The sequence below is a fragment of the Aquarana catesbeiana genome, linkage group LG07 (genome assembly GCF_042186555.1).
Source record: "Aquarana catesbeiana isolate 2022-GZ linkage group LG07, ASM4218655v1, whole genome shotgun sequence".
NCBI lineage: Eukaryota > Metazoa > Chordata > Amphibia > Anura > Ranidae > Aquarana > Aquarana catesbeiana.
Window position 1 is genome coordinate 146,742,470 of NC_133330.1, and position 13,792 is coordinate 146,756,261.

The 13,792-nt window shown below is 41.4% G+C and overlaps 1 protein-coding gene across 1 annotated transcript in view; it reads left to right on the plus strand.

Annotated features, from left to right (window-relative positions):
- GRIN2B (glutamate ionotropic receptor NMDA type subunit 2B) overlaps positions 1 to 13,792 on the plus strand; it is a 1,456,453-nt gene that overhangs the window by 1,360,262 nt on the left and 82,399 nt on the right. The window contains exons 11-12 of the mRNA XM_073592711.1: positions 9,094 to 9,254; positions 10,797 to 10,984. Of these exons, the coding sequence (XP_073448812.1) occupies positions 9,094 to 9,254; positions 10,797 to 10,984 (349 nt within the window). The remainder of the gene's footprint in view (positions 1 to 9,093; positions 9,255 to 10,796; positions 10,985 to 13,792) is intronic.

The following is a 13,792-nucleotide window of genomic DNA, read 5'->3' on the forward strand; positions in this document are numbered from 1 at the left end:
CCCACATTTGTGACCTCACACATAGTCCTCCTCCTCCAGGTCCTACTACTCCTCCTCCTCCTCCAGGTCCTACTCCTCCTCCTGCCACATCTCCAACATCAGAGCCACAGCCATGAAGGAAGCGTGGAAAGAAGACCAGAAAGTGATGACCCTGGGTCCAGTCTGGTCTGGCAAAAGATGCAGCCTCTTGTAGTACCACAGCCTGGGGACACAGATGTCATCTGCTGCTTTCATGATCTCTGGGACTTCTGGAACAGACTGCACTCCCTTAGATAAGGACTCCGCAGGCCACCAATTTTGATAAATAATTGGTGTGTGCCCTGGGGGTCCAAGGCTTCGCCAATTTCTGCTGTTTCTCCAGTGTTGCCTCCCTCTTTGTTTGGTTCTGAGCCCTTAATAAAGGATTTTTTGTTTCAGTTATACTTGCCTATGTGTGTTTTCCTTAAAAAAGGACAGTTGGTTTGTGAGGAGGCAGGTACATTTCAAAAATACTATGTGAAATTAACAAGGGACACCAACACCAAGCAACCGTCTTGAGATTAAATAATATAAGATATCAATGGTGTTGTGGTAACTTGACACACAAAACACACACAAAAATATTAGGGAGTAAAACTAACCAAAAAATAAAACAAATATCAGCCTTGAAAAAAATACAAAACCAAAAAAACCAAAAACAAAAACAGCCTTTAAAAAAAAAAAAGAAAACAACCCAAAAATAATTTTGTCAGATGTGACAAATCAAAATATATTGAGGGATTCCCGATAAATAATAAAGAAAGAAGTTTGAGAGAAGTCTGTGTGAATATGAGCAGCAAAACTACTTCATTCTTCTCACATTATAAAGAAGAAGAGAGTGCGCTGTATTAAACCATTTTTTACATTGCAGCGTGACGAAACTGCTGTATCCATTGCGAACGCTAATTTTACCAGACCGAGCTGTTCCGTCTCTGAATTTCTTCTGAGCATGCATGGCACTTTGTGCATCGGAACTGGCCACACACACGGTTGGAATTGACGCGATCGGATTTTATTGTCAGGAAATTTTATAGCCCGCTCTCAAACTTTGTGTGTTGGAAAATCCGATGGAAAATGTCCGATGGAGCCCACACACAGTCGGAATGTCCGACAACACGCTCCGATCGGACATTTTCCATCGGAAAATCCGACCGTGTGTACGGGGCATTAGGCTCGCCAGTTCCTAAATGTCTTGCAGGACAATTTCATGGGTCAGATGATAGACGCACCAACTAGAAATAAAGCGTTACTGGATCTACTGATTACCAACAATACAGACCTGGTCACGGATGTGAAAATACAGGGCAAATTAGGAAACAGCGATCACAGCTCAATTGGCATCAGTTTAAATCACACAAATAGGAAACATAAGGGGAATACAAAGACACTGAATTTCAAAAGAGCCAACTTCCCTAAACTACGAACCTTGCTAAAAGGCATAAATTAGGATAAAATCTTAGGAACAAAGAACACGGTGGAGAGATGAGTTTGCTGTAGCCTCCCTGGCGGTTTTCCCGAGTGTGGCTCGGGGTTAAAATTCAGTACCATTTGCGGTAACCCCGAGCCACACTCGGGATCGCATTGCAGGATCCTGGGGCGGCGTTACTTACCTTGTCCCCGGGATCCTGCGATGTCACCCGCAGCGTCCGAGGGCTCCGTCCTCCTCCGAAGCCTCTCCGTGCCAGGCTCCGTTCCCTGCGAGCGGCGTGACGCACGGGGGCGGAGCCTGGCGGCAAATAAAAAAAAAAGTAAAAATCATAACACATACAGTACTGTAATCTTACAGATTACAGTACTGTATGAAATGATTTCACATCCCTTTTGTCCCCAGTGCTTTGGCCCATGCCCTGCATGCAGTTTTACATGATATACACTGTTCTTTCTGCCTGGAAACTGGAGATTGTCCATAGCAACCAAAAAGTGTCCCTTTACGTCAAAAGTGGCTTTAGACCAGCTAGAAAACAGCGATAGTAAATTAGAACACTTGCAGAATTGTGCGATAGTGAATTGTGGGGAAATTTATTTTATTACTATTTTTTTTAATTTTTTTTAATTATTTATTTTTATTTATTATATTATAATTTATGTTTTTGTGTTTCAAACTTTATCATACCCGGGATATCTACTAGACTCTTGTTTGGACAGATTTAAGTGTGTTATTGTTAAGATTTACAGACCTACAATATAAAACGCCAAATTTCCATGCAAAATAATTGTACCGCTTTCAGCACCTAAAATCCGAAATAATCATACCGCCAGGGAGGTTAAGACCATATTAAATAAGGGTATTAGCCAATGCATCCCAATGGGAAATAAATTTAAAAGAGCGAACAAAAGTCCTGGATGGCTTAACTCCAATGTAAAAATGCATATAAAAGCAAAGGAGAAAGCCTTCAAAAAACACAGGTTTGAGGGATCATCATCAGCATTCAGACTTTATAAAAAATGCAACAAGAAATGTAAGGGTGCAATTAGGGTGGCTAAGATAGAACATGAAAGACATATAGCGGAGGAGAGCAAAAAAAAATCCCAAGAAATTCTTTATGTAAACAGTAAAAAAGGGAGGACAGACCATATTGGCCCCATAAAGAATGAGGAAGGACATTTGGATCAAAGGATGGGGAGATGGCGAATGTATTGAATTTATTCTTCTCCTCAGTCTTCACGAGGGAATCAGGGGGTAACCAAACTGCAGTGTTTATCCTCATGACACATCACAGGGAGCACCTCCATGGTTAACAGATGACAGAATTAAAATTAGACTTGGGAAACTTAACATTAATAAATCACCGGAACCAGATGGCTTGCACCCGAGGGTACTTAGGGAACTCAGTCAAGTAATTGCCAGATCATTGTTCCTAATTTTTACTGACAGTCTACTGACTGGAATAGTACCAGCTGATTGGAGAAAAGCCAATGTAGCACCAATATTTAAGAAGGGCCCAAAATACATCCCTGGGAATTACAGACCAGTTAGCCTAACATCAATAGTATGCAAGCTCTTGGAGGGGATAATAAGGAACTATATGCAAGATTTTTGTAATGAGAACGGTATCATTAGCAGTAATCAGCATGGATTCATGAAGAATCGTTCTTGCCAAACCAATCTACTAACCTTCTATGAGGAGGTGAGTTGTCATCTAGATAAAGGAAGGCTCATAGATGTGGTGTATCTGGATTTTGCAAAAGCATTTGACACAGTTCCCTATAAACGTTTACTGTACAAAATAAGGTCCGTTGGCATGGACCATAGGGTGAGTACATGGATTGAAAACTGGCTACAAGGGCGAGTTCAGAGGGTGGTGATAAATGGGGAGTACTCGGAATAGGCAGGGGTGGGTAGTGGGGTTCCCCAGGGTTCTGTGCTGGGACCAATCCTATTTAATTTGTTCATAAACAACCTGGAGGATTAGGTAAACAGTTCAATCTCTGTATTTGTGGACGATACAAAGCTAAGCAGGGCAATAACTTCTCTACAGGATGTGGAAACCTTGCAAAAAGATCTTTTACAAATTAATGAGGTGGGCAACTACATGGCAAATGAGGTTTGATGTAGAAAAATGTAAAATAATGCATTTGGGTGGCAAAAATATAAATGCAATTTATACACTGGGGGGAGAACCTCTGGGGGAATCTAGGATGGAAAAGGACCTGGGGGTCCTAGTAGATGATAGGCTCAGCAATGGCATGCAATGCCAAGCTGCTGCCAACAAAGCAAACAGAATATTGGCATGCATTAAAAAGGGGATTAACTCCAAAGATAAAATGATAATTCTCCCGTTCTTTAAGACTCTGGTCTGGCCGCACCTAGAGTATGCTGTCCAGTTCTGGGCACCAGTCTTCAGGAAGGATGTACTGAAAATGGAGCGAGTACAAAGAAGGGCAACTAAGCTAATATAGGGTCTGGAGGACATTAGTTATGAGGAAAGGTTGCGAGCACTGAACTTATCCTCTCTGGAGAAGAGACGATTAAGAGGGGACATGATTTCAATCTACAAATACCGTACTGGTGACCCCACAATAGGGTAAAACTTTTTTGCAGAAGGGAGTTTAACAAGACATGTGGCCACAAATTAAAATGAGAGGTTTACCCCTTAACTACGTAGAGAGTTCTTTATTGTAGGAGTGGCAAGGAGGTGGAATTCCCCTCCACAGGCGGTGGTCTCAGCGGGAAGCATCGATAGTTTCAAAAAAACTATTAGAAAAGTACCTGAACAATAGCAACGTACAGGGATATACAATGTAATACTGACATATAATCACATACATAGTTTGGAGTTGATGGACTTGTGTCTTTTTTCAACCTCACCTACTATGTAACTATGTAACTGTGCGTATCTTTTCAGAGCATTGGTCCTATGGGCTTCTTTTCTGAGAGACCTAACCTTGTCCCTAGGGAGTGGAAGGTTGATACTTTTTGGGCTTGTAAGGGTGTATGATAGAAGGTGCTTTGGTTGAATAAGTAAAATACTCAGGCCAATAGAGTCCTCTTAAAGTATTGCAAGGGCTCATTTTAAAAAAAATTTAAAATAACAAACATGTTATACTTAGCTCCTCTGTGCAGTTGGTTTTTCACAGAGCAGCCCGGATCCTCCTCTTCTCGGGTCCCTCTTTGCTGCTTCTGACCCCTCCCTCCTATCGAGTGTCCCTACAATCAGCAGCTTCCTATGGGGGCACTCGAGCCAAGTCACAGCTCTGTGTGTGAGCCAATGACACCACTGCTGTGTCTCAGCCAATCAGGAGGAGTGTCCCGGATGGCTTAGACGCTCGTGGACATCGCTGGAGAGAGATGGGGCTCAGGTAAGTAATTGGGGGGTGATGGGGAGGCTGCTACACACAAAAAGGCTTTTTATCTTAATGCATAGAATGCATTAAGATAAAAAACCTTCTGCCTTTAAAACTCCTTTGACCACTTGCTGACCACCCTCTGCTGTTATACTGCAGCAAGGTGGCTCGGCTGTGCGAATCAGTGTACATGTATTGCGGCTCGTGCACTAGCTTTTTGTGGGCGCGCTCACAATCGTTCCCCACAGTGACAGAACGGGGATCTGCCATAGTAAACAAGGCAGATCTCCCTTCTGACAAGGGATCACACAGAGATCCTGTCTTTCTGCTATGCAGGAAGACGGATCTGTGTGTTGCCTCAGGCAACCCATCCCCCCCACACACTTAGAAACACACTGAGGGAACACAGTTAACCCCTTGATCGCCCCTGTTAACCCCTTCCTTGCCAGTGCCATTAGTACAACGTCAGTGCATATTTTTTAGCACTGATCACTGTAATAATGTCACTGGTTCCCAAAAAAGTGTCAAAAATGTCAGTTAGGTCTCCTATCTGTCCGCCGCAATGTCGCAGTCCCACTAAAAATCACGATTTACTAGTAAAAAAAAAAAATTATTAAAAATCCCTTTAATCTATCCCCTATTTTGTAGACGCTATAACTTTTGCGCAAACCAATCAATTAATGCTTTTTGGGATTTTTTTTTACCAAAGATATGTAGCAGTGTACACATTGGCCTAAATTGATGAAGAAATTAGATTTTTTTAATTTATTGGGTGTGTTTTATAGCAGAAAATAAAAAAATATTGTTTTTTTTTCAAAATTGGCGGTCTTTTTTGTTTATAGCGCAAAAAATAAAAACCGCTGATCGAATAACACCAAAAGAAAGCTCTGTTTGTGAGAAAAAAAAGAACATCAATTTTATTTGGGTACAGCGTTGCATGACCACGCAATTGTCAGCTAAAGTAACCCAGTGTCGTATCGCAAAAATTGGCCTGTTCATTAAGGGGCAAATCTTCCGGGGCTGAAGTGGTAATTATTGATGGGTCTGGGGACTCACTTAGGTCTATTCAGACTTGGTTGCAGGTTGGATTAGGTGGGGAGAGGGGAGAAGAAAACAAAAACAACAAAAACAAAGGGAGGAGGAGGAAGGGGGTGGTGGGGTGCTTAATGTATTCCAAATTACTCCATCGAAGCAAAGCTAAATTTGTTGAAGAGATTTGCAACAGTAGAGTGAAAGAGGGTTTGGGAGTTTAGGTGTAATTAATGTAACATGAGATGATATTCATGTATGTCATTGAGTGCCGTTGTGGGGGGTTATTCCACTTTCTTGAGGGTATTCGTTTGTTGATTTAAATAAAGCCAACAGACCCATATGTGGGTGAATTTGGAAGGTGTGTCTTTTGCAATGGCAATACGTTCTTCCATGTCAGCTATCTTGTGTATTCTGTTATACCATTCACCCTCCTAAGGTTTTTTTTACTGGACTTTTTCTTTTTTATTTTTTTTTTTCTGCATCCGACATACAAGGTTAATTTCTGTCTATTGTAGAAGTTCAGGGGGCAATAAATATACACTGCTAAGACAGATAAGCATATGTTTCTAATTGCATAAAGGGATGATACTGAGTTCTGATTTCAGCCCTTCTCTACTGGAAACTCACAGTTTATTTTAACCCCCCTGGCGGTATTCCCGAGTCTGGCTCGGGGTGAGATTTTAGTACCAAAAGCGGTAACCCCGAGCCAGACTCGGGATCGCATCGCTGGATCCTGGAAGACGCGACTCACCTTGTCTCCGGGATCCCGCGATGTTCTCCCGCTGTGTTCGGCGGCCGGATCTTCCGCCCGATCCACTGTGTGCCCTGGCTTCCGTTCCCTGCGAGCGTAGAGACGCAGGGGGTGGAACCGGCGGCAAATTCAAATAGTATATAACACAAACACACTGATACATTGTAATCCTATTGGATTACATTACTAAATATAATAAATATAATAAAATTGACCTCAGATTGCCCCCCAGTGCTTTGTCCAGTGCCCCTGCCTGCAGTTTTACTGTACTTTGTGTCTGGAAACTGCAGAGCGACCATGGCATCCAAAAAGCGCGCTTCAACCTCAAAAGCGGCATATGACCTGCTGGAAAACAGCGACAGCAAGACAGAATCGCTTGCAGAAGTGAGTGATAGCGAATCATGGAGAAGTTCGTCATCAGGCACGGAAAGCGATTTCAGCGATGATCCTGCGACTTTGCCCAGCGATGTGCGGACTTGGTGCTCGATTGATTGCGGTACGGAGCACACAGCACCCCCAAGATTCCCGTTTACCGGAGCGCCTGGTATAAAAGTGGAGGTTAAAGATGACAGCCCCTTGGGATACCTCCAACTCTTTTTGACTGATGAAGTCATAGAAAGAATTGTTACAGAGACCAATCGGTACCAGGAACAACAAGCTGCTACACCTCAGAGGTTTTCAAGGAGCAGAAAATGGGAACCAGTGACCAAGGAGGACATCTGGAAGTTTCTGGGCCTAATTATTCTCCAGGGAGTGGTGGGGAAACCCCTGCAGAAATGGTACTGGACAACCAACAAAATATTAGCCACTCCTTTTTTTGGCATCATAATGTCGGAATACAAATTTTCTCTCATAATGAAATATCTGCATTTTCAAAATAATGACGAATTTGATGAGACTTCTCATCCAGCTCCAAAACTGAAAAAAATTTGGGACTTATATCAAATTATTCAGAAAAATTTCCAGCAGACCTATGTACCAGACAGAGACATCAGTATCGACGAAAGTCTTATGGCCTACAAAGGAAGACTTAGCTGGATACAGTACATCGCGTCTAAGAGAGCACGATTCGGCATAAAATCATTCATGCTCTGTGAAGCCAGCACTGATTATATATGGAATTCGGTCCTTTACACCGGGAAAGGGACCAAATTCAACGACAGATTCAGTCAATATGGAATGGCAACCGCTTCTGTTCTCACTTTGATTGAGCCATTGTTGAATCAGGGGTACTGTGTAACCACAGATAATTTTTATACTTCTCCAGAACTCTATGAGTTCCTTCTACAACACAAGACGGATGCATACGGGACTGTTAGAGCTAACCGGCGTGACATGCCGCCAACCTTTGCCAAAAAAAAGCTCACTGCAGGAGAAATAGTTGCCTGGCAAAAAGGCAAAATGATGGCACTAAGACGGCGAGATAAAAAAGATGTGTGCCTAATGAGTACCATTCACAACACCTCTACTCTCATGGTACATACAAAAGGTGGAAAAGATGTTATGAAACCTCAACTCGTAATGGACTACAACAACACAATGGGAGGTGTTGACAGAGCTGACCAGCCATGACTTTTTACCCTGCTATGGGAAAGCAACAAAAAAATATTACAAAAAAATCTTCAGGCATCTTCTTGAACAGTGCCTGTGGAACGCTTTCATTCTTCTAAAAAAAAAGAGTGACAGGCCTGTGATTCATGCAGACTTCGTTTGGAAAGTTGCAGAACTCATATTTCTGAAGCACCAAACACCAACCACTGTAAATCGATCTGGACATCGTGCTGCTGGCGTTGTGAACCCGGAACGTCTGACAGGTCGACACTTTGTGGACCACATTCCACCAACGGAAAAGAAGGCAGCACCCACAATAAAAATGTACAGAACTGAACTTAGGGGTCATTCATACCACAACGCACATGATACAGCAATCACAGTAACATGCTGGTTTTGTTGTCATTCATTCTTAATTTCACTTCAATACATATATATAGTGGGCTATAGTGTATCAAAACACAGATGTAAATGCTCTGTAGGTTGCTGCAAATTGTACAAGGTGTCAATGTCTATGTGTTGAGGCATGATAAAGGTCTATTCAGAATGACTGAGCTGGCTTAACACAACCTGTGTCAAAGCATAATAATACATGCATTAACACATGTGCATCTTGATTTAGACAAGCCCATTTCCACATCCCATTTCCATATGTACGAAATTAAACTACTTTCTGCTAGCAATTTGTGAATAGACAATTTGCGGTTTATTGAATTTGGTAGGCTGATGTAATGTGTAATGAGGAAACTAATAGCTAATTTTGCTGTAAGGTTTATGTACCACAAAAAAAAAAAAAAAAAAACCTTAATTGTGTCTTGTTTGAATATGTTTGAATATGCAGTAGTCATTTTATAAAACAGAGCTACAATCCTCAGTAACAGTGCAGATGCATAAATAAAAAGATGTATTGAAGATGTTTCTACGTGCTTTTTCAGTGAACTTTCTATCTTTTGCAGTTTCAAAGACCCAATGACTTCTCCCCAGCTTTTCGATTTGGCACTGTTCCTAATGGCAGCACTGAAAGAAACATCCGCAATAACTACCTCGAAATGCATACATACATGGTGAAATTTAACCAAAAATCTGTACAAGATGCTCTGCTATCTTTAAAAACTGGGTAAGCTGTGGGCAAGAAAATAACAGGGGCCTTGGCAGGGTGATTATTGTCTGAATTCTTTGTACAATTTCATAAATATGTAACAATGCAGAGGCTGCAAAATCATACATCTTATATTAGCAAATGTAAGTAAAATATAATATTATTATATATTATTAAAGCGGAGGCCCGCCCAAAAAAAAAAAAAATTAAAAATGAGCAGCTAAACATACTAATATAATAATACACATACTACACATAATAATAGGACACTTACCTGTCCTGGAGTCCAGCGATGTTGGTACCGCAGCTGATGTTCCATCAGCTGTCCAGTGCTGCTGCCGTCATTGCGGGTTAGGGTACCCGGCAGTGTAGCCTTTCAGCTTCACACCGGGAACCCTACTGCGCATATGCGAGGCCCGCTCCTCTCTCCTACTGGCCCGGCGACAGGGGAAGGAGGAGGGAGGAGGAGGGAGCCCCAGCCGTGACATCATTAGCCTCGGTTGAGGCTTCCGGAAGTGGGAAAGGATACCAGTCACAGACAGGTATCCTGTCCCCCCTCCCCCCCCGAAAGGTGCCAGTTGAGGAGGAATCAGGTGAGCGGAAGTTCCACTTTTGGGTGGAGCTCCGCTTTATTATTATATTATATAAAGACACAAGTCCATCTAGTTGAACCAATATATAGAACATGTAGTTCAGAAGAGCTCTTTTTAAGTTAATCATATCTAGGTAAGGATTGGTGGAATTGTCAGAAACTGGTTAGAGCTGAAACCAGCAAAAGATTTGCAGATTATGCTTTACAGAATAAGCCCATTTTACACTTCCCAGAAACCATCAGGCTGCTGTTGCTTTACTGTACCTCCCAAAAAGGTGGTTTACCAAGAGAAATATTAAGGTCAATAATCAGCTTTTTACCTTTTATTTATTTCTAAAGCAAGGTAAACCTGCACTAAATATTTTGTCATCTCAGTTCTTTAGGACTGAAGACAATTCTACTTTTGCTAACCTATCAGTGTCTTGACGGATTTTCATTTATTCTGTCCAATTGCAGTCGGTGCCTGTGCTGTTCCCAGCAGTCTTGGCAATCAGTGAATTCAGTTGGGTTGGTTTACCAAAGGCAAATAGGCTGTTCACTTTGCAAGGGATGTTTAATTTTGCAAGGACATTTTTCCATAACTTGGTGAATGATTAGAAGCACTGCTGACTCCCATCATCCACACATGTGCAATCAAAAATGCTGTTTTTTTTAAACCTTCCTTGCAAATTATTGGATATTTTTTTTGCGAGGCAAATTTGTACCACATTCACTAAGCTAAGCTAAAATATCCTTACAAATTGAATATTCCCTTGCAAAGGGAACATCCTATTTACCTTCAACCCCAAAGCATCAACCATGCTAACTTTAATGATTTCCCAAAGAAGTTTATACCATCAAGCAAATTACAAATATCAATTTTGTATGTAGTATAAATGTACCTTACTAAATTTACGTGCAATTTTATTATTAAAGCTTTAAGTACAGTATTTATATATACTTATGGATTATTGTTTCTTTTATTGTAGAAAACTGGATGCCTTTATCTATGATGCTGCTGTGCTAAACTACATGGCAGGGAGGGATGAAGGTTGTAAGTTAGTGACCATTGGCAGTGGCAAAGTGTTTGCATCCACTGGTTATGGAATTGCTATACAGAAGGACTCCGGATGGAAAAGACAGATTGATCTTGCAATTCTGCAGTTGTTTGGTGACGGTAAGTACAGTCTGAACGCTGACTATTAGGAGGCATAGGTATATAACAAGTGCAGCACTTACAAACCCAAACTAAAATCATAAAATTAAATAGCAATGAAAAATACTGCTACTGAGCATGTGCAAAAGAACGGCGACCATCTTTGATGCTGGAATTCTGTGTTGCTGTACCCTGTGGTATGCTGTTACTTCTGGATGTTTGTAAGTGCTTAGACTTAATAAATTCCTTTTTACGGGTGGTTTTATGCTATGTAGAGTTACTCTTTCATTATGTGAACAATGGTGCTACTAAGCTAATTCCCAGGGGTGCAGCGGTTTCTTGCAAGTTGTGGATGTATATGATGACAACTGATAGCAAATTTCCTGGTGTCTCTGTGGATGAGTGGAGGATGGAGAGAGTGCCCTTTCCCTGGGGGAATTGCACTATGCACATGTGACCACTCTTATATGGAGTGTCACATTATTTGGCAAGCGTTGTGTGTGACCAATGACACCTGGGAGACCTTTCAAGTGTTTGATGGTGACGGCCTGAGGAGCTCATCCTTTTTTCTCATCATGGCTTGTCGGGCTGTTTTTATTCTGTCCTAGTGTATTTTCTGTTGTATATGCCACTATATGATTTCTTTGATTTAAGCCTTTTTTTTATTTATGATTTTGTATATTACCACAATATCATGGTTTATGTAAAGCCTTTTGATTACACATATTGCTGTTAACAATAGACATTTGGGGAAAGGCCTATGGCTACACCACCCTGAATGTGCCTGACCTCATCTGATCTTGGAAGCTAACAGGGTTGGGCCTGGTTAATACTTGGATAGGATACATTGGGAGTAAGATCTCGGTGATTCATAGGTTTATTTTTCATTACCATTTAATTTTATCATTTTAGTTTTGGGTTTGTGAGCGCTGCACTTGTTATAAACCTACTGTATATCTGTTGTCCTGAGCATCTAGGCACAGTGTCTATGGCTAATATATGCATAGATTCACCTGAGTGAAGATATTTCACTTCTATTTCTATAAAAACGCATAGATAGGATAGACAAAAGGAATGGTTGGCTTAAATTTTAGTAATACCATTAAATATGCCACATTCAAGTGCATCAAGAATAACTGTTCATAAAGCAATAATTTATACTTGTTGAAATTGTGTTGACAAGGGGTATGGCGCTTCCTATGGGGTAATGTATGGGAGGGGTGGTTTGTTGTATTCACAGGTGGTTTCCCCCAATATAATCCTAATAGAGGTACCTAGTACCCGCAGGGAAACTTAGTTACCATAAATATATATGTCTGTCTGTACCTCCACACATATATATATATATACACGTACACCCGTATATATCAGCAGAGATAAATAATAGTTGTGGACAAGGAACTGTCTTCAGTGGTGGTTCACTCAGAACCCTATATTAAGGGGTGTGAGCTAGGACCCCTACAGCTGTGATAGGTCTGCACCATATGCCACCACAAAGTGAAATAGCTATGCCGTATATGTGTAAGACATGTATATACTCTACTAATGCAAAATAATCCAAACAATAAATATAAATAAACTCTGCTTAAACAGTGCGAAATAAACATATATAAAAGTATGTTGCCAAACTGTTACATATTCTAATCAAAATTGGTGCAAGTAAACATATTATAATCAAAATTAGTGCAAAGAAAACCCAGTTAACAGTTTTTCGGTGATTATAGTCCTTAAAGTGAAATAACTTGTTCAGACCCAGTGTTCCAAGCAATTTCGTGACTTGAGTGCTCTTGGATAATTCCTGTGACTTTTGTGCTCCCCCTCACGGTTCCCCACTCACCAGATCCAACAGCCCCAGAAGGGGCAACCAGCATAAGATGTCTCAATCACGGTCTCCTCTCCACAGCGGTCATGCGGGGCATTCGGGATGATTTCCGTGCTGTTGGTTTTCCCAATGGATTCCCGGATCCTCCAGCCTCAGACGGGACAGATTGCATGGGGTATTGCGGTCACAATTTTCTCTCCCCCACCGTCCTACCGAGCATCCAGGTAGTTCCCTTACTATTGGGTTCAATGTTCACAATGGCTCCCTCATAGAAAGAAAAAATAGGAGGCTCCCATGGTATAGTATGTATGGAAACTTTTATTCAAAAAACTCCATCACCATACAGAGGAGTAAAAATAAAAATAAAAATATAAAAAATAAAAATTAAAATTAAAATTAAACAAGGATAAGCTAAGTTGAATAAAATAAGCAGTCTGCTAGCTCAGGGTACAGAGAAATGCCTGAGAACAGGCCCGTACCAGTAAAAATGCGTACCGCTGGTTGGAGCTGTTTGCGCTCCACCTGCGTTCCAGACAGGGTCCGTACCCGGAAGTGACGTAGCGTGCGTGGCGCCGTCGTACGCGTTTCATCATTGACGTCTTCAGCAACGGTCCGTTGCTGTTCTCAGGCATTTCTCTGTACCCTGAGCTAGCAGACTGCTTATTTTATTCAACTTAGCTTATCCTTGTTTAATTTTAATTTTTATTTTTTATATTTTTATTTTTATTTTTACTCCGCTGTATGGTGATGGAGTTTTTTGAATAAAAGTTTCCATACATACTATACCATGGGAGCCTCCTATTTTTTCTTTCTATGAGGGAGCCATTGTGAACATTGAACCCAATAGTAAGGGAACTACCTGGATGCTCGGTAGGACGGTGGGGGAGAGAAAATTGTGACCGCAATACCCCATGCAATCTGTCCCGTCTGAGGCTGGAGGATCCGGGAATCCATTGGGAAAACCAACAGCACGGAAATCATCCCGAATGCCCCGCATGACTGCTGTG